This window comes from Akebia trifoliata, chromosome 7 (assembly GCF_017979445.1).
Source record: "Akebia trifoliata isolate Shusen 1 chromosome 7, ASM1797944v1, whole genome shotgun sequence".
NCBI classification, from domain to species: Eukaryota; Viridiplantae; Streptophyta; class Magnoliopsida; order Ranunculales; family Lardizabalaceae; genus Akebia; species Akebia trifoliata.
The window spans coordinates 8,748,926-8,774,292 of NC_141381.1; the positions used below are offsets into that span (position 1 = coordinate 8,748,926).

Below are 25,367 nucleotides of genomic sequence, written 5' to 3' on the forward strand. Positions count from 1 at the left end.
GGAGCTGATGAGGGTGTGCAAGAGAGGATGGAGAGGTGAGGAAGACAAAGGTGAGTGGGTCTAGGGGCTGGCCGAGAGCGAGAGAGAGGGATTGAGAACGAGTAAACCAGAAAAGAAGAGCAATAAATTATTATTGGCTTTAATAGAGGTGCTGGTGGGAGAGAGATTAAAAATGATGGAAAAGAATAAATCAAAGTCAGAAGGGGCTGTGAGTGAAAAAGGATCAGGTGAGTTACATTTTCTTCATCTTCCTTCTTCTTTCTTTTTTCTTTTGTTCTTTTTTTTTTCTTTTTTGCACTATTGTTATTGTGTGAGGGAAAGAATGAACAAAATTGTCATTTTTGAAGTTATTTCATTTGATGATAACTCGACTTTCCAACCTCTTAAACTAATGAGTGGATACTCATTTTTCTAAAACAAAAATTCACTTTTTTAGTTCGGTATAACCTGAAAATCAAAGTTGTTTATGTTTTTTTTATATAATAATTTGACTTTTCGAACTCTGAAAATGATGAGTAAATACTCTATTTTCTGTAATTTTTCATTGCGGATCCAATGGTGTGATCGGATTATACAAATTCTTATTCTAGAAAAAATCCTCTTTTTATCTTCGTTCGATCAAAAAATTGAGGATTTTGTAATTTTTTTTGTTCAAACTTGCATTTTTAGTTTACTTACAGGCTAAAATATGTTTTTCGATAATTTTGAATCCAATGGTGAAGTCAAATTTCATTAAAAAGGACAAAAATAATCCTAAAGTTTTACCCTAAGTCCCACTTTTAGAATTTTTTCAAAATTTTACTATTTATTTTTTTCTTGAGATATGAATAAAAAACTCACAGTATTCCAGTTTTTATTACAAGATTTGAAATCATATAATTTTTGGAGCTTAATTTGAAAGGAAGGTAAAAAAAATGAGGATGTTGAAATCTGTATTTTGTTCTTGAACTTAAAAATTAGTTTTGAATCTTTAAGATTTTGATTTTTAAACTATTTCCATTGTTTTTAAATGAGATGTATTTTGTTATTTTCATTAAATAAATTAAAATAAATGAAAATTTTACTTAAATATTTTAATAAAAATAAGGTGCTTAATGTGTTTGACACTGTATGTGAATGTGTATGACACTACACTAAAAATGTGTCTGGCACAAAAAAAAAAAAAAATTAGAGTTGCTACTATAGTGAGTAGAGATTATAACGATCAGAGGTTATAGCAGTTAGAGATTGTAGGGATTAGAGATCACTATATTATAGCGACCATACCATTATAATGATCTCCGATCATTAATAACGATCAAAGGAGTGAAACATGCTTTCTTTGGGATTTTTTCTCAGGTTTTATTCTAAAAACTTCATTAAAACTTATTTTATCCTATTTTCTTCTCTTTAACTTGTAAGATAATATAAAAATAACTTATTAAACTTACATAAAAGTAAATCTATGGAATCAAACACCTATATATATGATTTAAAGTGAATTAACCCTAAATGAGAAACCCCAACCCAATACTTTTAATAAATCTATGTTTCTTCAAAAAATATCAATTAAAAGGTAGAAGGGAATATTTTCTACTTGTTTTGCGTCTTCTACAATACGATTTCGTTAAGAATGGATACCAAAAATACTCTTTACTCGAAATCCTAACTTTGTTTTTCGTCCTAGTGCAAACTCGTAGGCTTAGAATGAAGATCTCGACGAAATGAAACTTTTTATCTTCTTCACGGACTCTTGATTGTTGTTCTAAGATGTTGGAATCATTATTTGAACGTCTAAGATTTGAGAATTTTACATTGGAGAAGAAAGAAAAATATGATTTTTCTCTTTTAAGTTTGGTATTTATATGATATTAGGATGCAATGGACATTTATGTAATTATAACCCGTTGAAGTATCCTACCCACGTATAATTTGTTATAAAATACAGTTAAACATATCAAATATGCAAGTTCTGACGTGAATTTGAAATAACTAGTTGAATTCTATATTTTTGGAAACTTACCACAAATTTTTAATAAAATTTTAAATGCAATTTTCACAATCTACGATTACTAATTGAAATTGAGAGTTCCTTACTATCTCTATGTGACGAAATTGAAACACGTAAGCAAAAATCGAGGCAATCGACACGAAAATCGAGATAGATTGGATTTCAAAGCTGCTGATTTTTGAATTTGATCAGGTGGTTTTGAAGATTTCGATACCGTTGTCCTTTCTCCCTTCTGCGGCGGAAGACGGTTTGACCCCGAAATAGGCGAAATTCGATGTCAAAGTTTCGAAACCCTCGTATATATACGACTGATTTTTTACGATACGGGTTAAAGAGAAGATGAATAAAGAGATCTTGGGTGGGTTTTGTAAATGTCGAGGCTACAGACCTTTTTCCCTTTTGTGTCGATCGTCGAAAATAGGCCGTTCGTAATGAATCTAAGGTTGAAAATCGGACAAAAAATGATTTTTTTTAAAGTTGCCTGATTTTGGGTCATTTAAAACGAAGGTGAAAGTGAAAAAAATTAAAAAATTTTATTTATATATATCTTGGGATGAAATCGGTATTTTGACTATTATTTCGATCGACGATAACTTGACCATCCAGACTCCAAAATTGACAAATGAATAATCTATTTCGTCTAATTTTTCGTTTTGGATTTAATGATATGGTAAATTTCTCCAAATTCTATCTCTAACAAAAATTTGCATCTTTAGCTTAATGTGACTCGTTTTTGACAATAATTTTACTTTTTTAGGCTCCAAAAATGATAAGTAAATAGTCCATGTTCAATAATTTTTTATTATGAATCCAATGGTGTAATTGAATCTTAATAATTCTTACTCTAACAAAAAGTCATTATTTTAGTCTGATCCGACTTGATAATCGAGGATTTTGCAACTTTTATGTTTAAACTCGCATTTAAGCGTACTTACATGTTAAAGTATGTTTTTTGATCATTTTGAATCCAATGGTGAGGTCAGATTCCATTTAAAATGATCAGAAACATCCTAAAGTTTTACCCCTAACTCCCACTTTCAGGATTTTCTCAAAATTCCATTATTTATTTTTCTTTGAGATACGAATTGAAAACTTGGGATTTTGCACCCTAAGAGATTTATGAACTTAATGATAAAGGAGAATTAGCCATTGAAAGACCCTTATTGACCAATAGGATGGCACAACTGGAAATGAACTTGAAAAATATAAAGGGACTTGATGAGGTTGCAGCATACATTGAAGTGATGAATCTCATGCTCATGGCCCATTTGCTCATTTTCCCATGAAATTTATGATGCTAGAAATGGAAACATTTCCTGGTATAAGTTGTGCAAGGATGCACCTAAAAGTATATATCAGTAACATGTATTTTTTGGGCCTTAATGATGAACATATGGTATTACTGTTTCAACGTACTTTGTCTAGGTTGGCACCATGGTGGCTAATGTCTCAAGAACCATACACGGTTAGTATGTAGGATGATATGTTGAAATTATTTTGGAACCAATTGTTATACCTCATAATGGGCCCACCCACAATTTGAAGTCATAGTACAAGAATTCCAACTGGGAATCAAACACCAATTTAGTTGATTAAAACTTTACGAGCTCTAGGGTATGAAGATTTGGAAGGTTTCAAAAGTACCAAAGACTCATCAATGTCCCCTTAGCTCATATATAATGCCACAACCACAACACAACCACATACCTATCTTAAGAGATTGGAAGGAGGAACAAAATGATGCTTTCATTGAAAAGATCTTGGTTGTGATTGATTTTATTTTCAATTTTTATAATTTTTTTGTTTAGTATCTTGTGTTTTTCGATCCAATTTGGCTATTTTAGTTTTACAATTCTGATTTTTGAAATTTATTCTAGTTTCGGCGACTCTCTCTTTATTTTTTATTTTTGGTTTTTTTGCTTTTTAATGTATTAGCTATTTGTTGGTTTATTTGTTTCAATTTAGTTTCGATTTGATTTCATCACTTTTATTTTCCTTTGATTTTAATGGAATGTCCTTTCTTGTTTTATTTTTACATTTTTTCATCGCATTTCATGATAGTTTTCACGTTGTCTATGTCATTCAATTTTGGTGGGTTTTCCCTATTTTATTGCTCTTTCTTGAAAACTATGTTGGAACACCCCAATTTCACCAATTTTTGCTATATAATGATTTTGTAGTCCTATTTTAGTAAATTTTGTTGGAATATTGGCTTTTTCCTCTGATTTTTCCCAAAATATTTTGTTTTAAAGGGTGTTTTGTTCGTTATTTACTAAGTGGTGAAATCTTTATGTATAAGGATTGAGAAATCACTTTATAGTGATTGAAAATATCGGACTTCGTGCTGTATCTAATCCTAGAGGGGGGGGGTGAATAAGATAATTAAAATTTCATTTGATTTATCTAATTTTAACTTAGATTTATAATGTGATTATTTATTTCAAATCATGTATCTATCCTCAATTTCACACTTATGTCTCTAAAATGCATTTAATAAAAATATACTTGGAATTTAAACATTCATTTTGTCATGTCATTTAATGGTCCATTCATATAAGACTTACATATTCGATATTTATGACATCTTATGACATTTAAAACATTCAAGTATAAGTTGCGAAATCATAAAATATGCACGAGACATAAAACTTATAATGGTTCGGCAATGTGCCTACATCCATTCTCATGGTAAGTATTTAGTTTGCAATGCAATAGTTGTTTACTTAGAATCTAAACATTTATGTTATGTCATACATAGCATAATATTCATTCATAGCATGCATTTATCTAAGTGTAAATTAATAGAGGTATTTTCACAAACAAGAGACAAGCATTTTATAATATTTTGGCAACATACCTACATCTATTCCCAAGGTTCCTACCTAGGAAGTTGGTGTTCACTATCAATGAGGTTTATGGTTCATCTCAAACTTTTTTCATAGAATTTTTATATCTAAACTAAATTTTAAAACCTTAAGATAAAGAGAAATGCATAATCTCGAAATTGTGAATTTTGTTCATTAGAAATTCACAACTCTCTTCTCTTGTCAAGAGTCCTATACTCTAACAAGAGCTTGATTTTTTATAGGCTCAACCAAGTAACCTCATACATTGATTTGGAAATGAAAAAATAAAATAACAAGGATTTACTCAACACTTTAAGGTTTTCTCAATGTTGATCTTGAATTCTTCGAGTCCTTGAGCCGATAAGTACATCTCAACGGTTGGATTTTTCAATTAAGCTTACTAGTTTGTCGACTTCTTGTGATTACTCCTTCCATATTCTCATTTTGCTCATTGATCCATGAATATATCAATATGTGTGCAAGGAAAAATTTGATGGTTGAAGAAGGACAAAATAAAAGATTAAGATAGGTTGAGGGAAGGCTCACCTAATGCTAGACTCTCATGGGGATTACTTGAATTGAGGGTGCATTCAACTAAGGCATGATTCTCCAATGTTGTAGAAAATATTATTTAAGAAGGAAGAGGGGAGAGCATAAGTTCTCTAGGGATTGATCTAACCCACAAATGAACTCAAGTAATAAGTTTTAAAAGCATTTAGAAAATAAAAATTACCTATCGATGGCACTGGTAGCTCCTACGATTGAATTTTTTTACGAATCGTTGAAGTGACTCACTCGATGGCCCTAGTGAACAACCAAGCAACCTTGGTAGATATCATATCAGCCATAATAGGCACCACGGCGGCCCTGGTGAAACATGAAGCTCGCTGCCAAAGACCCTAGTCATTTTACTCGGTGGCGTCGAATAAATTACAAAAATGTCTTTTTGGGTCATTTTGAGCTCCTAGGATGTCCGATGATCAAACAGTTCAGGAATTTTAAGATTTTGCTAATAAAAGGTTCTTAAACACTTATCAAAGGATGGGAGATGGCCCAATGATGATAAAATTATCAAAATGCTCTTTTGGCCATTTTGATTTCCAAAAAGCCATTTTTGACTCCTGAAAATTTCGATGAAAGAACGAGTCAGGGAAAATGATGGTTTTACCAATATGAACCGACCTAACAATCATGTAGGTGTTAAGAAATGGTCTAGGTAGTCTTATTACCTTTTAGGCTTTGTGTACATATATTGAATTTTTTTGTCGAGGTGCTTGAAGTTAGCGGTTTAATCGGAGTCTTCAAATGTAAATACAACATTCAATATAAGTCTCGAGATTAACAACATAAGAAACTAATAGGGATTCCACAATCACTATACATAACAATCACTTAGTCTCTACATAGCGACTTCAGTGCTGATTTTCCCTTTGATTCCCTATTGTTTTACAATTTTCGCCTGACTCACTTTTGTTCCTTTTAATTTCTTTTTGTTTATGATCATGCTTTGTTCTTGAATATTGTCTTGACATCTTATGAATTTATTTTCTCTCGCTTCTTCTCTTATTTCATGATTTTGATTTGTTGGTTGATTTAAGAATTGAGTAATGTTTGTTATGTAAACATGTTTGTGAAAATGACAAGAATAAAATATAAAATAAAAATTAAAAACTTACTTTAGATTTGCAGGAAAGGTCATTCCATTGAAGAATGGGAGCTAATATTCCAAATTTTAGAAATTTAAGGAAAAGAGGGTGTGATTTTGGAGATTAAACTAAAAAAAATTGAATTGAAAAATATCTAAGGAGATTGAATATACTAAGGATAATTAATATTAAATAATTAATTTTTAAGTTCTTTTTGGATAACTCAAATCAAGAATTCGGTAAAGATCTTGATTAAGAAAATATAACAAAAAAAGCCATTATTTTTTATAAATGTAAGAATTGACCAAGATTTCCTTCCTTTCAAAATTTTTATCGATCAATATTCCTACATCATAACGAGCATTCGATATAATGGGTTCTTATCAATAGTAACAAATTATGCTCGAGATAAAGGATGAGGAAAAATAATTAATAGAATTTTAGAAATAAGATTTGTAGAAGAGAACTCTATTAAGAACTTAGAAAAATATGTAAAAAAATTGAAATTAATTAAACAAATTGACTTCATCAATCCCTCTAGGTTGGGAGATTAGCCAAGACAGATTCTAAAAAAATTAACAAATAAATAAATTAAAAAAAAACTTTTTTTTATTAATCTTTGAAATAAATCTTGAACAAATACTTGTCTTCAAATTTGTAGAAATGAATAATTAAAATCTAAAATAAGAAGAGAAAACAAATTAGAAAAAAAAGAGGAGAGCCTAAAAAGAAAAAGTTAAGATTTTTTTATAAATAAAAAAATATAGTTGATCTTCTACAAGAAATATAAATATGTTCCCCGTTCAATTAGAGTTCTAATCTCATTGACCTTGTGATATTTCAATAATTGAGTCAAAAATTACGTCCAAAATTATGAAACTTGGCAGACTTGAAATCTCTGACTTGTTACTTTTTTTTGAGCAATTCAAAGTCTGGATGAGCTTTGCTTCGTGAAATATGAATTTATTCACCTCTGAATCAATTTGTTAATCCTAAAATCTCATTTTATTTCAATAAGTGAGTTAAAATTTATGACTAAAATGGTATGACGTGTCAAATTTAAAATTTCATTTTATCAATTTAGAACCATCGAATCTTTTTAACCGTGCTTTGACTTTGACCTTGAATTTTGATTGTAGTCCTTTACTATTTCTTGATTCTTCAATTCTCATCTATTTTTTTTCAATAAATGAACATATAATTACACCCTCAAAATCCATGAAAATATTTGCAATTTAATTAGTAAAATATAACTTATGGTAAATTAACTATCATGCATGATTTTATGAAGTAATCGTACCTCTTTGGTTAGAAAATATGATTAAATGCTTTATAAAATAATAGGAAAGAACACATTTTTAGGCACTTAACACATCTCTAAACCTAGACTTTGCTAGTCCCGAGTAAATTAAAAAAGTAAAATAAAATTAAAAATTAACAACAAAAACTATCACTTTCGTAGACCCCTTGACTATATTTAACAAAGTAATAAGCCATTAAACCCTTAGTGGACGAGTTTAACTCATGAGGGTTTGCAGTGAATATACTCACGAAATTCAACATATGATATTTTGTATCAAAATTTAGCTAAGTTAGTATGTGAATATGTTAAACAAAACTTAGATCTACCAAAAAATCAATAATTTACTTTTTAATAAAGCTCAAGCCATTCTCAAATCCTTTAGAAGAATTTTAGAAATACTATGAACTTGAGTAGATAGTAAAAGTCTGACTAGAACTTAGTTAAAATTGAGAGAAGAAATTAGTATTTGATTAATTAGCCCTAATTAGGTTTTAAAGCTATTACATAATCTAAGTAGAGGAAAAGACTAAAAATGTCATATAGACTTATTTAATACTCCCCCTCAAGTTGGTGCGTAGATATCAACAATGCCCAACTTGGACATGACACCTTCAAAGGTGATTTTGCTGACCCCTTTGGTAAAAACATTAGCAAGTTATTGAGATGTAGGAACAAAGGGAGTACAAATTTGTTCAGAAATAATTTTTTTTCTAATGAAATGACGATCAACTTCGATATATTTCGTTCTGTCATGTTGAACTGAATTTGCCGTTATATTAATAGTTGATTTATTATCACAATATAGTAAGAATGAGACTGGCATAGGAAGACAGAAGTCAACTGATAAGATCTTGAGCCACAACAACACAAATACTCCAAGTGCCATAACTTTGTATTCTGACTTAGTATTCAATCAAGAAATCACATCTTGCTTCTTACTGCGCCACGTTACCAAGTTGCCACCAACTTTAGTACAATACACAAAAGTAGGCCGTCTATCAGTCATTGAACCAGCATAATCTGCATTTGTCCATGCCTCAACATGAAGATGACCATGATTACTGAACAAAATACCTCGACCAGGACATTTATAAGATCTCTAAGAAGATAATAAATTGTAGTAAGATGAGATGTGCGAGGCGAGTACATAAACTGACTTACAATACTAACAACATAGGCAATATCAGGACGAGTTACAGACAAATAGATTAATTTTCCCACAAGATATTGATACTGACTAATATTTGACACATACTCCCCCTTAAAATTAGCCAACCTGTGATTCTACTCAATAGGAATATTAGCAGGATGAGAATCAAGCTGGTTGGAGTCACTGAGTAAATCAAGGATATATTTGCGTTGAGAAATAAATATACCGGACTGGGACTACGTAATCTCAATACTCAGAAAATAACGAGCATGCCCAAGGTCCTTGATCTCAAATTAACGACTTAAATAAGTTTTTACCTCGATAATGCCATCATCATCATCTTTAGTAAGAACGCTATCATCTACATAAACAATCAGAGCAACAGTCATACCCTAGGAGTGGCGCCAAAAAAGAGTGTGATCAACAGAATTCTGATGGAATCCAAACTGATCCATGGCCACAATAAAACGCTCAGACCATGTGCGAGGAGATTGCTTCAGTCCATTAAGTAAATGGTGAAGATGACAGACATGGGTAGGAGAAGTAGATGTAAGAAACCCAAGAGGTTGAACCATATAAACTTCTTCCTGAAGATCACTATTGAAAAATTCATTATTGACATCTAACTGATAGAGATACTAGCCTCTAATAGCGGTAACAAAAAGGAAAACGTGAATGGTGGTCATCTTGACAACCAGAGCAAATGTCTCCTAATAATCAATCTCATAAGTCTGAGTATAACCCTTGGACACTAGACGGGCCTTATAACGAGTAATAGAATCATCCGGATTATGCTAATCCAGTGACATCCTACAACTTTTCTTCTAAGTGGGGATGAACAAATTACCAAGAGTCTTTTCAAAAGCATTCAACTTATCAATCATAGATGCTTGCCACTCAAGATGGGTAATAACATCTACAACAGTAGTAGGAAGAGAAATAGTGAAAATAGAAGTAAAAAACTCTAATAGGAGGGTGAGAGTGTATAATCAGATACATAATTAGAAATGAGATAAGTATAAGTGTGCTTACCCTTACGAGTGGTAATATGACGATCATCACAGGAAACAAAAGGATGTAGAGCTGGAGGCGAGGAAGCAAGCTGGTCAAGCATAGGAGTAATGGTAGTATCACGTGGATGCCAAGAGAAAATCTGTAGGGGAGGAGGTGACAAACTAATAGTAGGTGGAGAGGGAAGAACAAGTAAGGGAAAAGGAAAGGGGACATTGAGGGGATCATCGGGGGAGTTTAGGGAAAATCACTCATATAAAATTCCAATAGATCCATTGTAGTATGGGGTATGCTAAAAAAATGAAACATCTCGAGAAATGAAACACCGTCGAGGAAGATGATGATGACAACGATACCCTTTTTGGGTAGAGGAATAACTCAAAAAAATTACATTTTATGGTCTTAGGGTCAAGTTCAGTACGAGTTTGGTCAAGAATTTGAATAAAATAGACGCATCCAAACATATGTGGAGACAGGGGAAACATGGGACGATCCGGATAGAGCTGAGAAAGGGGTGTGACAAACTAAAGAACCTAGGAAGAGATTTGATTAATAAGGTATACAACAGTAAGAACTGCATCGGCCAAATAGGATTGTGACATGTTCATACCAATAGAGATGGCACGGGTTATGTAGGCACCCCATTTTTGCATTCGCCTGATTAATCAACTCGTCAACCAGATCGCAACGGTTCCCAATAATGGATGATTATTCCAATACTATATTTTGTTGCTAGATATGTTTTAGAAATTTAGATGAGGTATCTCAAACTAACAAAATATAGAAACCACGCTACGCTAGAAAATATGACTACAAAAACATAAAAATCATCATTTTCAAACAAAAAGAAGCTTTACGATAAAAATGACTAAATTATCAAAATACCCCTAACCTCAAAACATTCTTAGAGCCTACTATACGAGGAGCTGTTCTATCAGATCTGAGGGAACAAAATCGTTGCGTTACAAAGGTAAATATTTTTATTTTTTTTATTGTTATTATTTAGGTCTTTTGAGCAATGTAATCGTTTTTGGAAATTACTAAAGACGGCGTTTGCCGGGTGGGATTGGTGCCTAACACCTTCCAACCCCATAATGTGATCCCCAAACTCAGTATTTTTTTAGTAGATTAGTTGTTAGTTTATCTGTTTCGAGTCAATGTTCAGCTCCTAGACCATAATAACTAGGTGGCGACTCCCAAACCTCAAAGTCAAAAGCAATCCGCACATCCCGCGGATCGAGGGTTCTTTTAGGTTAACTCTAAAATATGACGATTTTTTCATTCTGAACGACCACTTTACTGAGGGATCTTAAAATTAGACATTTGATACTCAATGTCAGATTCTAAATAAAGTTTTAAGACCTCACTATAGGTGTACTCAATACCATGATTAGAACGGAAGGTTTTGACTGTATGCCCAAACTGGGTATGAACCATAACAAGAAATTGCTTAAAGATCCCACAAACTTCACTATTGTGTTTCATAAGATAAATCCAAGTAGTACGACTGTGGTTATCAATGAATAAGACAAAATAACGAAAATCAAGAATGGATGTGATGGAGAAAGGACCTCATACATCAGAATGAATTAATCAAATATAGTAGGTGCAGTAGTATTCATACTAACAAGATAAGAAGAACGCACATCTTTAGCTAATTAACAAGTTTCATAGGAAAAATCAAGCAATTTTTTATTATTAAATAAAGTAGGGAACATGTGTTTCAAATAACAAAAGGAAATATGACCTAAGCGTAAGTGCCAACACATTACAAGAGCCTTATTAAACTGACTACTTCTACTACTAAGTTAAAAAATATAATGGGTATTAGGTGAACCGGATACATCCAAGAGATACAATCCATTCACTTCACGTCTAGTACCAATTGTCCTCTTCGACCCTAGATCCTTAAAGACACAATAAGAGGGATAAAATATTATACTGCAATTCAAATTTTTAGTAAGACTACTAACAGATATAAGGTTAGTAGTAAGTTGACGAACATGTAGTATGTTAGTTAGGGATAAAGAAGATATAACAGGAAAATGACCTTGACCAGCTATAGATAACAAATAACCATTGGCCAGGCGAACCTACGATGACTAGAACAAACAATATAGGTTTTAAGTAAGGAGGACATACCGGTCATGTTATCTGAGGCACCATAATCAATGATCCATGGTGAGAAAGTGGTAGAAATACTGTGTGCAAATGCAAAGGTACTTGAGTGAGTGAAGTCAGAAACCGATTGAGATAAGGTCTCCATTTGATTGAAGAATTTCCTAAACTTGTCAAGCTCGGCTTGGGATATAAATATCGAATTCAATGAGGAGGTAATAGCTGAAGGAGGTGCTAAATAAGTAGTCTATTGAGAGACTACATGAGCTGAAAATCGTTGAGATTGTTGACAGTACTAATTAGGATAATCATGAAGTACACAACAACGAGTCTTCACATGACCCAACTTTTCACAATGATCACACTTGTATTGCTGACGGATAGGCAGAGACCTACTAGGAGGCTGTGGAGAAGACGAGCAAGCATAACGGAGTGATTTCCTAAAGAAAGAGGTAGGACAGCTGCGCGACGACTCTCATTAGCCAAGACATAAGAATACGTAGTCTGTAGAGACAAAAAAGGATCCATACCTAATAAATGAATTCTCGTATACTCAAACTCATCTCAGAGACTAGATAGAAACTAAAAAACTCGATTCTTATCCAGAATTGATGCATACAATGTCTCATCAAGAGAGTCATTCCAAGAGTAGGACGAGGAATAGAATGTCAACTTTTCTCACAGAGCATGTAGCTGTGATATATAGGTAGTAACACATGAGTCACCTTAAGAAAGATGAAAAATCTCACGCTCTAAGTTAAAAATTTGGACGTTGTTTTGACATTACTAGTAAATGTTCTTTGGGAATCCCACATCTATTTTGCTGTTGAGGAAAACATAAAATCGGTCGCAATGTATGATTGCATAGATATAACTAACTAAGAACGGACCATAGAATCATTAACAAACCAATGGGAGTAAGAACTGTAGGTCTGTACAGGTTGTTTGTTCGCCTTTGTGAGGTAACCGATCTTCCTTTCTCCACTAATGAACACTTCAATTAATCATGCCTAAAGGAAATAATTATGATCATTTAATTTCACGGTAGTGATTTGAATGCCTAGAAAGTGGTTGGATGAGAAGGAAAACTACTCAATCCATTACTAGTACCAGTGATCGAGAAAGAGGATGACTCAGAGGCCATCAAAAAATCTGAGTACTTTAGTTTGAAGAGAGTTAAAGTAAGATGAGGTCATGACTCCCTAGGATAAAATGATCACAGCACCATATAGGTGGTAATGCATGATCGTGAGAACTGTAAAGGCTGATTAAACATTGTTGTGGGTGACCCAAGTAATCATTACCGCAAGTGTAGGGAATCAAGGAGCATGACTAATGTGATAACAACCCCAAATAACACCCTACTATGATCGAAAAATTTCGTAGGTGTTCAAAACCACTGCTGGCACCCTCATATAACTACTATGATGATCGAAAAATCAAAAAAACAATCACCAGATCAAAAAACTTCCATTGCTGTGTTGCACAAGGTAAAGCAGCCACCTATTGGTGTCATCTACTAAAAAATGATAAAAAAATAACCACCTGTTGTGTTGCACAAGGCAGAACAATCACCTACTGGTGTCGCCTACTCAAAATTCAACCACTTGCTGTAATTGTAGGGCTTAGATAGCCACCTACTATGTGGCACAAAACAGAACATCCACTTGTTGTGTCAAAAAATAAAAAAAAATCACTTGCTGTGATCGTAGATGTCTTGGAAAGCATTTCCATAGAGCTTGGGAAGAAGTCTTGGAAAGAAGAAGAATAAAATATGCACAAGAAGAAAGTAAAAAAATTGTGAAAGAAGAATTTTAGGGCATAACCAGTGCTGAAATAGGCTTAAAGATGAAGGAAGTCATACTAGTCCGTGGTCCAAAGATGAACAAAGAAAAAGTAAACCTATTCGTGCTCAAAGAATATATTAAATTTTATAAGGCTTTGTGAACCAGACTTACTTCATTTTCTTCTTTTGAGAACTAGGTGGGGCCTAGAACATTGTAACCATTACGTCACATCCCGAAATCTCAAAGATCATATGAAAACTTACCTGGATCCCCTCACACTCAAACGGGCTTCTTAAGGCCCATTGAGATCATATTTGCTTTGATTAAGGCTTCTTAAAGCCCGGGTACTCACATCATATTGCATAAGGCCCTTTAGGTCCACAATCGCCCATTTATCCGTGTCACTCACCACGGGACCCCCAGGCCCACAAACGATTCACTCTACTTGATAACACTCTTGAGGGGTCCTTTGGACCCTAATCACACCCTTACCCACTCACAAGCTCATGTACACTCGTTGGGCCTATAAAGGCCCTGATGATCAACATCATTCTATGAAAACCTATTAAGGCCCGAATCATAGCATTGTGATAAATATTGAGGAATGATAAACATGGAAATATATATATAATTATGAAATGTTTACATAATGTGCCTAAAACTAATACAACGTGTTTAATAAATGTTTTGGCAAGGTACATCAAAAAATCAAATAGAGGGGGGTCTAGTGCCATCCAGGGCACTTTGAGTTTTCGAGACAACTCTAGAATAAGATCTAGTATTTACGCCAGAGTTAGACACCCCGGAAGAATGTAGACCATGCATCCATAGTCGTCCCTCAAAATCCATGAAGAAATGCTCAACACCTAGACTAGCATTTTGCTCTATAGTCCCCACAAGGTCAACACCCGGGACGGATAGGCCAGCAGAGGGAGAAGCTTGAAAAGAAAGACAAAATAAGTTAAACACAGACATATATATATATATATATAATATATATATATATATTATATATATATATATATATATATATATCTATATAGGGGGCGGTTCAAGGGCCATATGAGAAAACATATGAAAAAACTTTCGTTTTTTAAAATAAGAGTTATAGGTTTTGGATTGAGCTAATTTTTTGCAAGGATGGTCACTATGATGAAAAGATCATCCTCACAAAAAATCAGCTCAATCAAAAACTTCTAAATCCATCAAAAGTGATTTACAAATTACTGATAAAAATTGGTAAAAAATCGACGGTCCACATTCTAAATCACTTTTAATGGGGTTAGAAGTTTCAGATTGGGCTGATTTTTTTTTGGATGATCTTCCCATCATAGAGATCATCCTCACAAAAAAATCAGTTCAATCCAAAATTTCTAACCCATATTTTAAAATTTTATTAAAAACGAAAGTTTTTACATATGTTTTCTCATATGGCCCTTGAACCTGAATATATGCAGGATATGAGAATAAACAACTAAAATGCAAGTTCTTACCCGAGGAGGTGTCGAAGGGCAGTCAGAGGTGCTCGTTCCATCCCAGTGTCTATAATAGTCCTGAAAAGATTATGAAATAGCCAATCAAAAATAGGAAAAAAAATAAGGTACGATCTACACAAGAACGAAAAGGACAACAACATACCATCTCAGCCTGGAGACGAAATTACCGTAGGGCCATCTTAGTTCCAATTCTTGGATGTGAGTTGCCTACGCCTCTATGCGAGCAGCTTACTCCTCAATACGGGCTGCCTACTCCTCCGCCTCGACCCGAAAAGCCTTCCACTGGTTTTCCATCTCTACGACCCTCGCTACTTGCACCTTAATATGAGCAGCCTACTCCTCAATACAGGCTGCCTACTCCTCCACCTCGACCCGAGAAGCTTTCCATCGGTTCTCTATCTCTACGACCCTTGTTACCTACACCTCAATAGCGTTGTAGCCCTCTCAAAGGTAACGAAGGTCATCACGCTGAAATCAAAAGTACAAACCCATTGAGAACGATAAAAATGCAGCAAATCTTAAGAAAAGAGAAACAGGGACAATATACGCACCGTGACAGCATGCTCCTGAATCAGGACCCCTCCAATCTCAGAGATCCCGATCCGAGTGGTGACAACATGCATAATACATTTAATAGACGCCTCTCTGAACCAGGCCTGGAAGTCATCGCCCTTCACCAAGCCAGCAACATCTACGCCCCTTGCTTGGGCAAGATACTTATCTACCGTCATAGCCCCAGAAATAGGCTCATGTAGAGCGACCAGGATGCGAAGGCTACTATCATGCTGGAAAATAGGTGTTTCACTAGATAAAATGTATATCACTACTCTTTGATGAAGTAGGGGTAGCATTGTCGTCGGGTGTTACGCCGATAAGCGATCCGTACCTCCTGCATCCCGTAGACTATGCAGGGAAGATCACGAAGAGTGACGTAGAAGATCTACAAAAGAAGAAATCAAACAATGGGCATAGATAACTTTACGTTGAAAAAATAGTGATAAAAAGTCAAAGTTACTCACGTCTCGAAGACGACATCGATCAATATGGGCCTGGGCACTCCGAGGGTTGTTCTTAATTGCCCTAGCATCTCGGGTGGCCTAGAAAGTACCCAAAGGATATCCCTTATCAGGATGACGTTGTGTCGACAAATAGAATGGAAAATATACATTGACAAAAATCTAAAAAAGGGGTAAAGTATCAGACAATGAATATGAGACTGAGAAAAAAACAAACATAGAACAAACTTGAGATATGTTTACTTCAATGAATTGCTAGAAGAAGCAGGTCGAGATCCCAACTCCACAAGGCGCCGTGATCCCCTCGACCACACAATCAAGGCTCACAAGGATGGCACCATAAATCAAGTTTCCCCCAGTTGAAATCCCCGATGTGATCAATATCTCACATCACCAAGAGAAAAAGTGGTGGAGACCGAGGAGTCATCCTCAAGAAAGAAGTAACTATTGATGAAAAGGATAAAGCAAATGCAGAAAACAATATCAAAATCTCTATCACCAAAGCGGGCTACTCTCTCTTATTAGTATGAGGATCCCCGTCCTCCTCTTCGACTAGCAACAACTCCATCAAAACCTTCGTGTTGAGTCAACCCATCTTTCCCACCATAGAGGCAAGGACTCGCTTGATACCCAATAACTCGCCCACCTATTGAACGGACAACATGGTCAGGGGCAAGGGCTCTCCATCCATGGCGATTCTAGTGATAGCCACAAAGTCCGAAGGTCTGGTACCTATCTCCACCTCCGACATGTAGAAAGTGTGTGTTGTCAGGAACCATTTTTTGACCATGGCCAAAATAAAGGATGATCAACCTTGAGAGTTAGAATCTGCAAAAAGACTTCAAAGCCCACCGTAGAAAATTGTGTCTTGATACCATCAGAGAATAAAGCAGTTGTGGATTAAAATATGCTCCATCTCCCCCTGAAACTAGCTGACAGATACGGGGTAGGGATATTTAATCGTACCAACATCGACAAATGTCTTCCTAAGCCACGTAAAAGAGAGGTGTCAAGAACCCTCTTACTCTCCTCCGCAGGAATCTCTACTTTAAGGGCCTCCCGACCAACCCTGCCTACACCCACGATCCTATCTGCCTGGCCCCTATCACCTCTGCTTCCTTGCCTACCACTACCTACCAAGTCCTCAGTTGGACTACTCTGGGAGGTACTCACCTCGCCAGCTCGGCTACTAGAAGAAGAACCAGTCGTTGAAGAAAAATTGAGCCTCCACAAAAGTCGACCTGGCCTACCTGACTCAGTCACCATGTCAGACCCCAAAGTGAAATGGGTCCTGGGCTTGGGTCTGGCTTCCTTCTCCTCGTTAGAAAAATGATGCACCACTCTGGTCCGTTTATCCCTACCCATCTACAAGCCACCAATTTGTCGAATCAACATTGAAAAACCCCATGATTGCTTATCTCAGTATAACTTATTAAAAACTCAACCAACCCTACTCATCGATCCAAACCTACTGGTCTCAAACCATGTTGCTTAATTTTACCAAATCACGGAGGACCCACTCTAAACCCAGCCATAAACATATCTACCCCACCTACTGAGTCCACCTAGTCAAAAGTCAAACCAACGTCAATCCATCTACTTAAACTCACAAGTCCCAATCCCAACTCTATGTTCTACCTATCCAAGATTGTTCAAACCCAAAACCAAAACCTAATTCAACCTACCCCAAACTTGTTTTGTCTCTTGCGCCCCTTTGACTAGCCAACAATGATTCATCCCATATAAGCCAAATCAAAAGCCCCCCAACAATCCCATCAAACCCAAAGAGGGGCCATAGTGCAAATATGAAAATAAACAACATAAAAAAGCCTAAAAAAGTTTCAAACAAAAATAGCATAATCAAAGATATTGCAAAATTGAAAGTGTGTTCTAAAAGGTAGGACAAAAATGAAAGGTAAACGAGTAAGCCAGCTAAGACCACCATTACAAGATTCACCCATCCACCCCATCTCCTACTCAACAGAAATTGGACTCAGCTCTACTATTCCCACTAAGATAACCCTTATACCAATCCTACCATGTCCATGTCGTCCACCAAAATAAAAAAACTAATCTGTTCAAACTCAACCAAAACAATTTACCCCCCCAATAAAACATTCAAACCAGTCAACCTTTCCAAACCACTCAAACTACCCTGAATCCTCACTATAAAAAACAAGCTCAAACCCATCTAACAATCCCTCAAATCCCATTCATATCCCTCTCTCACCCAAAAACACCATTTCTCGTAGACACCCTGACCTTACTTCGTTAAAAACCACTATCACATCATCACCTGACCTTACGAAGTCCATTCTATCACATCTCAATCTTATAAACATCATTACCCCCACTACATTCACCTTCCACCTTCACCACCATCCGAGTCATCCCATGATCATGAATCCCCAAAACCATACCTCTAAACCACCCGAACCACCCACTCAAGCCCCGTCAATTCACTATATGCCCCCAAAATAACACCTGAATCCTACTCAAAGTGCAAAGATAGCCTCAAATCCAAACCTCACCAAAAGCATCAATCCTACCAACTCCCCAAAATCCTACCTCTAAACCACATGAACCACTCATAATCTCTATTCTAAATCTCACTCAAACAACCCCCTCCCTTTAATAAAGTCCTCATCGAAACAACCCCCAAATCACCCAATTCCACACTCAAGCCTAAAAAATTATCTAAACTATCAACTTTGTCCCCAAACAGTCCCATCCCAAGTAGTTCAAATATCCGCTCCATCCAAATACCAAGTCCATTGACCCCATCCATAATCCACCATCATAATACCCTCAATGACCATAATGATGCCCCTAATGTCAACCTAAGCCAATCAATTCTTGTTAGTCCCATCTTCTACAATCCCCTCACATCGAAACCCCAGACCCAACAAATAGCCATCACTTATCATCCATCCCCACACTCCAACTCCTGAACAATTCACAATCGACCACCATCAATACCTAACCCAAAAGTCCTTGAATTCAGCCCATTCATATGAATCATAACCACGTTGAACCCTTCACTAGACCATATCCATCACATCTACCAAAATTCAAACCAAGTAATCACCACAATCATGTCCAACAAAAGGAAAATAGGAAAGCAAAAAATAATATAATAAAAAAGTTAGTCATATCCATGGCAGCATCATAAAAGAAAAAAAGGTGGGCCAATTTGAAATATATTTATATTGTTTTGTTCACATGACAACATTTTGAAAGGTAAAAAATGCAACAAAAATCAAAATAAAAAGATAAGGTAGAAGGGAACTTAGCTTGACTAATCGAAAGTACTGTACGTCACTCCAAATCAATTGAAGTACTCAGAATTCACCTAAGAAGGATGTTCTAAGTTAAAAAAGGTTTTGAAGTTTAAAAAAAAGAAATAAAAAACAAAACACAACAAAAAAAAAATGATAGAAAACTCCCCTCAATGCACTCTAAATCGTTCCATTGAGCACGCCAAGATCCCAAATTGATGAAATCAAGGAAAAGTGAAGAAAAGTAAGAGAAATTGCAAGAAATCAAAAAGAAAAATGAAGTAAAAAAGAGAAAAATGAAGAAATGAGAAGGTGCACAGGTTTTATCATTTTAAAATTCATACTGGTCCGTGTTACCAGTACGGATAAGGAAAATTTTATTCCATTCGTGTTCCATGCATGGACGGAACAAACATCACGCTATCTGTTTTTCAAGAACGGATAAATCAAATACAAATCCCATTTGTGCTTCATGCATAGATCAGTCAATAATAATTTTAAATTAAAAATTAAAAAAACCAAAGAACAAAAAAAAAATCAAAAAAATCAAAAGATCAAAAAATTCAAGAAAATAAAAAAATCATTAAAAGAAAAAAAACAAAAAGCAAGATAACATCAAAAGAATTAAAAAAAATCCTTTTAAAATGCATTCAATTTGTCAAAACATGACCAAAGAAACACCTGAATTTCAAAACTCAGCAAATATTCCGAGATCTCAAACAAACGTCGTGCCATCGAGATCAAGGAATTAATAAGGCAATACCCTGTCAGACCCCATGCTTGGGTAGCCATTTTCTACAAAAAATCGTCAATCTACTCAATATTTTCAAGTGTGTTTTAACAAAGTTTTTTGTCTCGTACAAATAGGGGTTTAGTTTATTCTTCGTAGTTTTTTGCACGTAATTCTTACAAAGAAGGACATTTGTAGACACCCCAATTTGAACAGACCCCACTCGGAAAGACCAAAAAATATCTAATTTTTCAATAAAATTTGCCAACAGGCTTAAAAAGTCAAATCATCGAAACATAACATTGAAACATAACATTTTTATCGATTTGAGGACTCTAAAGATCCTTAAAGGTCTAAAGGACTCATAATAAAGACTTGGCATACCCACAACATTCCCTATCTTTCATTGTTCCACCTTTAGAATCGAAAATACCTCAAGCCCGTCTAAAACCCACAAACCCTCAATCCCTCAAAAATTATTCCTCACCTCATCTTGTTTAGCCTAAACCTAATTCCATATCACCCAAACCCTAAAAATCACCTATCCTCAAAATCCCATGTTAAAATATACCATAACCAATCCCAAATAACCTAAAACCTTTTTAAAAACCCAAGCCCAACACACCAAAGCGCAAACCAATTCAAATCCACATCCATAATCCACAAGCCATTACCCACAAACTATTATCCACATCAATTAATCAACTTTTGATCATCTAATAGACACTTGTTAATACCACAACTCACTTAAAAAAATCATTCTACCAAACCTAACCCATCACTTTTCTCTAACACAATCACTAACCCACATCACAACTCACACCCCCACACTCTATGTCATAAACTTAATCTATCACCATTCTCTAACACAACCACCAACTCACATCACAACCCACACCTCCCTTTACCATTAATCCATTCTTACAAGCCATCCCCACATCCCTTTCCTCCAATCAACTCATCCAAACACCTCATCACCATAACTTTTGAGACACTTATCACCATCCTCTTCACCCTTCCAAAACCTAACCTACTAAGCTCTTACACAACTCATTATTCTAATCAAACACCATACCTTCTCATCCCCACTAACACTCAATCTCATTTTTTAGAGTAAATACTTATCATTTCACCTTACCAAACACTTAATTCAAATGGGTTAGGATATATCCAACCCATTTGGATAAAAAAACTACCCATTTTTTTCCATTCCACAAATACCCTCATCTTAACTCCAAATTTCACACCCCTCACCCTCAAAACTCATGTCATTCTTTGTTCTTTTATCTTTTCACCCCATCCTACCTTTAAAAGTAATCTCCAACACCTATAAATACCCTCTCTCACCTCCTAAATGGTACTAAGTCTAAGTCTAAAAAATCTCTAAATTCTTTCTTACTTTATTATCATTTTCTTTAATTACTTTTTTTCTTTAATAATATACCTTCATAACTCACTAAGGACTCAAAGAAGAAAAAAGAATTAAGGGAAGAAGATATCAAGGGTTCAAGGAAGTGTTGAGGATAATATACCTCCTCTTTCTTTCTATTTCCTCTCTATATCCCTCTTCTATTTTCTCCCTCACCTCTTCAATTTTTATTTTAGAAAGGCTTAAGTTGTGATGTTCCCCCTCCCTTATCTCCGGTAGATCGAACTTCTGTTCGATTGAAAGTATAGGGGTTATAACTACTTTCAAAATAAAATTGATTTTAAATATTTCAAATTGTTTTGAGGCAATCAGTATTTGGGTCTTTCTCAACCCATGAGGATGGATCCATAACCATTAGCCAACAATTTTAAAAAACATACATTATTCTCAAGGCTAAATTTATATAAGGATCATCTCCTTCAATGAGATGATCCTTATAAGTTGAGCCAATAGCAAAATCTTTACTTAGGGTACAAGTCGTCAAACATGCAACATTTTTTCTCGTTTTCATTCGAAAATGATCGAGTATTTTGAAGTTACCATCATTTGATGGAGAAAGAGGGGTGCTTAACACCTTCCCTTCTTCCTAATCGGACCGCTTACCTCAATCTTAGGTTGATCAGTATCTTATCCGTACAAGAACCACTAAATACCAAAAATGACACTCTTTTTCTAAAAATAACACCCTTTTTCTAAAAATGTATCCCAAGGGACTATTCATACCCTTTTAGAAATATGAAGGGCGGTGACTTCAAACCTTCGTGGAAATGATATTCGGAATCGAAAATCACATTTTTACAATTTGATTTGAAATAGATGAATTAATTGAGTAGGACTAGTTAATTGTTTAATTTGAAAACAGAAGAATCCAAGTGTGAAAATGATTCTTGAGATTAATATATTTTATGGTTTGATGGTGATTTGATGATTAGTCAATTGTTTGGTTTGATTTGATACTTAAAAGATATTGACTTATGATTTGGAAGTACGATATTTAAAAGATATGGTGAAAGAATATTATTCTTGACATACATGTATAGAGGAATGATTTGGGATAACTTACAATTATGTAAAAATAGTTAGAAGCATAATATTATGGAGAGATGAAATATTATTAAAGATTGTTGTATTCTCGAATCAGTTTGTAGTTTGTAAAAATCTTTATCAAAAGAGTAGTTGATCAAGAGAAAACTATCAACCTTATTTTTTTAGAAGTTTGTGATTCGACTTGATTTTATAGTTATAACTATTGGTTTTATGTCAAATATTCACTATTTCAACATCGATCACCTTAGTCTTCGTCTCAAGTCATTCATTTGAGGTCAGGATTTTCCAATACATGTTGATTCCATGGAAACGACATGGTCACCTTTCCATCTACTATTAGGAAGACCAAGCCTGATGAGAAGACTTCTACATTGTAGTCGTCATGTGACTTGGTTTTTGTCTCTCTCAAGTGATGAATCAAAATAAATTGTGTATTACAGGTTGCACAATCTATTTTTTCACACAATAATGAGCAGAATTTACGGACGAAACTTCCCGATATGGTAAGAAAATTTGAACAACAGTTGTGATTTTATTAAGGGTAATTTAGTAACACCCTCTTGAAAAATAGGTAAAATTAGAGTCACCCCCTTGTAAATTGCAAGATCAGATCTAACTCTTAGACTTTTGTTGACCCAGTTAAACTATTAACAAAAACATTTGTCTCTTAACGAAGAAGGTAAAATATAAAAAATACTCTTTTTGCATTGAAATGACGAAAATGACAATCCAACTTTGTTCAATCAAATCGCTCTAAACCCAAAAACAATTCTAATTGTTCTCAACCTAATTTTTCATCGATTTAAATCTAAATATTGTATTTTTTTAAATTAAATCAAATTGTTTGCTCCTTGCGCTCATCATTTTCAACCCACTTTCAACTCTTTCAACTTAATCTCATTGTGTTCATCTCAATCTAATCATTTTCATCCCATCTCAAACGTATTCTTTGACTCAATGTTTAGAATCTCAACATAAAAAATACTAAAACAAAAAAAACTAGAAAGAAAAATATAAAACATTGAAGAAATTGAAATTAGTAATTCCCCTCTTGTAAATATTAATGATTGCCCCCCACCCCCCAAGGCACACACACAATAAAGAAAATAAACGATTTTCTTACGTGATTTTTTCCACGGAAACTTAAATCTTGAGATCAAAATTGTCAAAAGAACTCACTTAAGAATCCAAACATGCACTCATTGCACAGAATATGAAATCTTTAACTTGATTAACCAAAATTGAAATTGGATTCAAAGACATTAATGGTAGGATTTCAAAACAGTGGATCTAATGGAATAAAATCCTAACACTTTTGAGAATGATCCAACAATAACAAAAACAGACCCTAACTTGAATAGATGAGATAATGGTGAAACCTTAATTTCGTCATCTTCTTCAAGAAGATGAAGATGAAGTTTGGATTTTTCTTTCAATCCAATGGTGTAAAACATTTCAATCCTACAGTTTGGATTAGATTAGATTTTTTATTTTTTCAATTAAAACAATGAAATTTTGATAATTTAAATGCTGTAAGGGTAGTTTGGGTATTTAGACAGTAGACTGTCGACTGAACAAACATTGCTAATGGTTTGAACAGGTCAACGACAGTCCAGGGGGATAGATCTCATCTTGCATTTTTTAAGGGGGGGACCCTAATTTTGCATATTTCGCAAGGGGTGTTACTAAAATACCCTTTTATTAAAAAGGAACTAAAACACAATTTCAGCTTCAAAGTCCAGAAAAGTACTTTGCTTTATAGTCATGCTGAACTCATATCCATTTCACTTAGTAAGGGTTCAAAGTATTGTGGACATATCTTCTGCTTGAAGAAGTAACTTTTGTCCACTTGGCATGCAAAATGAGCTTTAACAAACAGGGCAACCATGTCTGCCAAAGGGTATGGAAACTTCTTCAAGAATTTCTATTACAGCAACAAATGTTGGTCTCAGAGAAGGCTCTGGTTTCCTGCAATCCTTTATCAACCTGCACAAATTTTTTCCATCAACTTAGGGTAGCAAGATAATGAGTTGATGATGTTTGCTGGACCGAGTGAATAGTCGTTCACTTGATACAACTAAAGATAATTTTTTAAGAGTTGGTCTTAAAGAATTGGGATCGGCAACATGAAATCCTATTTTACCTTTCAACACTATCTAAAAATATGCACATTATTTTCATACTTTATCTAACTTTTTTAGAGTCTTCAGCATGCACGACTCCAACAAGAAACATCATTCGACGAGCCCACCATCCATCTATAAATCGACATAAACTAATAATAAGGGGTGATTCAGACATACCTCTCTACTTTTTGGCCAATATTAATTGGAGTTGTTTCCTAGTGTTTTCAAACTAAGAGCATGCCCCCTTGATCTCAGTCTCTATAATGGATCAATGAAAAACGACCTAAAATTGCCATCATCTTCATCCTGTAACTAAAAACCCTAGATTTTTCTTCCCAGATCTTTTCAACGTCTTGGGGGGTAAACTTTTGTACCCTACACTCTAGCCTAAAGA

General features: G+C 34.6%; 1 protein-coding gene and 1 long non-coding RNA gene across 4 annotated transcripts in view; both read right to left on the bottom strand.

Moving 5' to 3' along the window:
- Positions 1 to 14,529: 14,529 nt before the first annotated feature.
- Positions 14,530 to 18,949, bottom strand: LOC147398180 (uncharacterized). Its single transcript, XR_015180151.1, has 5 exons — positions 16,367 to 18,949; positions 15,899 to 16,287; positions 15,490 to 15,815; positions 15,345 to 15,404; positions 14,530 to 14,789 (listed from the first exon to the last, which is right to left on the bottom strand). It is a non-coding gene; the product is annotated as an uncharacterized LOC147398180 (long non-coding RNA).
- Positions 18,950 to 24,527: 5,578 nt separating this feature from the next.
- The window catches only part of LOC147398181 (serine/threonine-protein kinase 12-like), a 61,635-nt gene continuing 60,795 nt past the window's right edge, over positions 24,528 to 25,367 (bottom strand). For all 3 annotated transcript variants that reach the window (XM_086447330.1, XM_086447331.1, XM_086447332.1), the window contains one exon: positions 24,528 to 24,833. In XM_086447330.1, the coding sequence (XP_086303456.1) occupies positions 24,716 to 24,833 (118 nt within the window). In that variant the 3' untranslated portion in view covers positions 24,528 to 24,715. The remainder of the gene's footprint in view (positions 24,834 to 25,367) is intronic.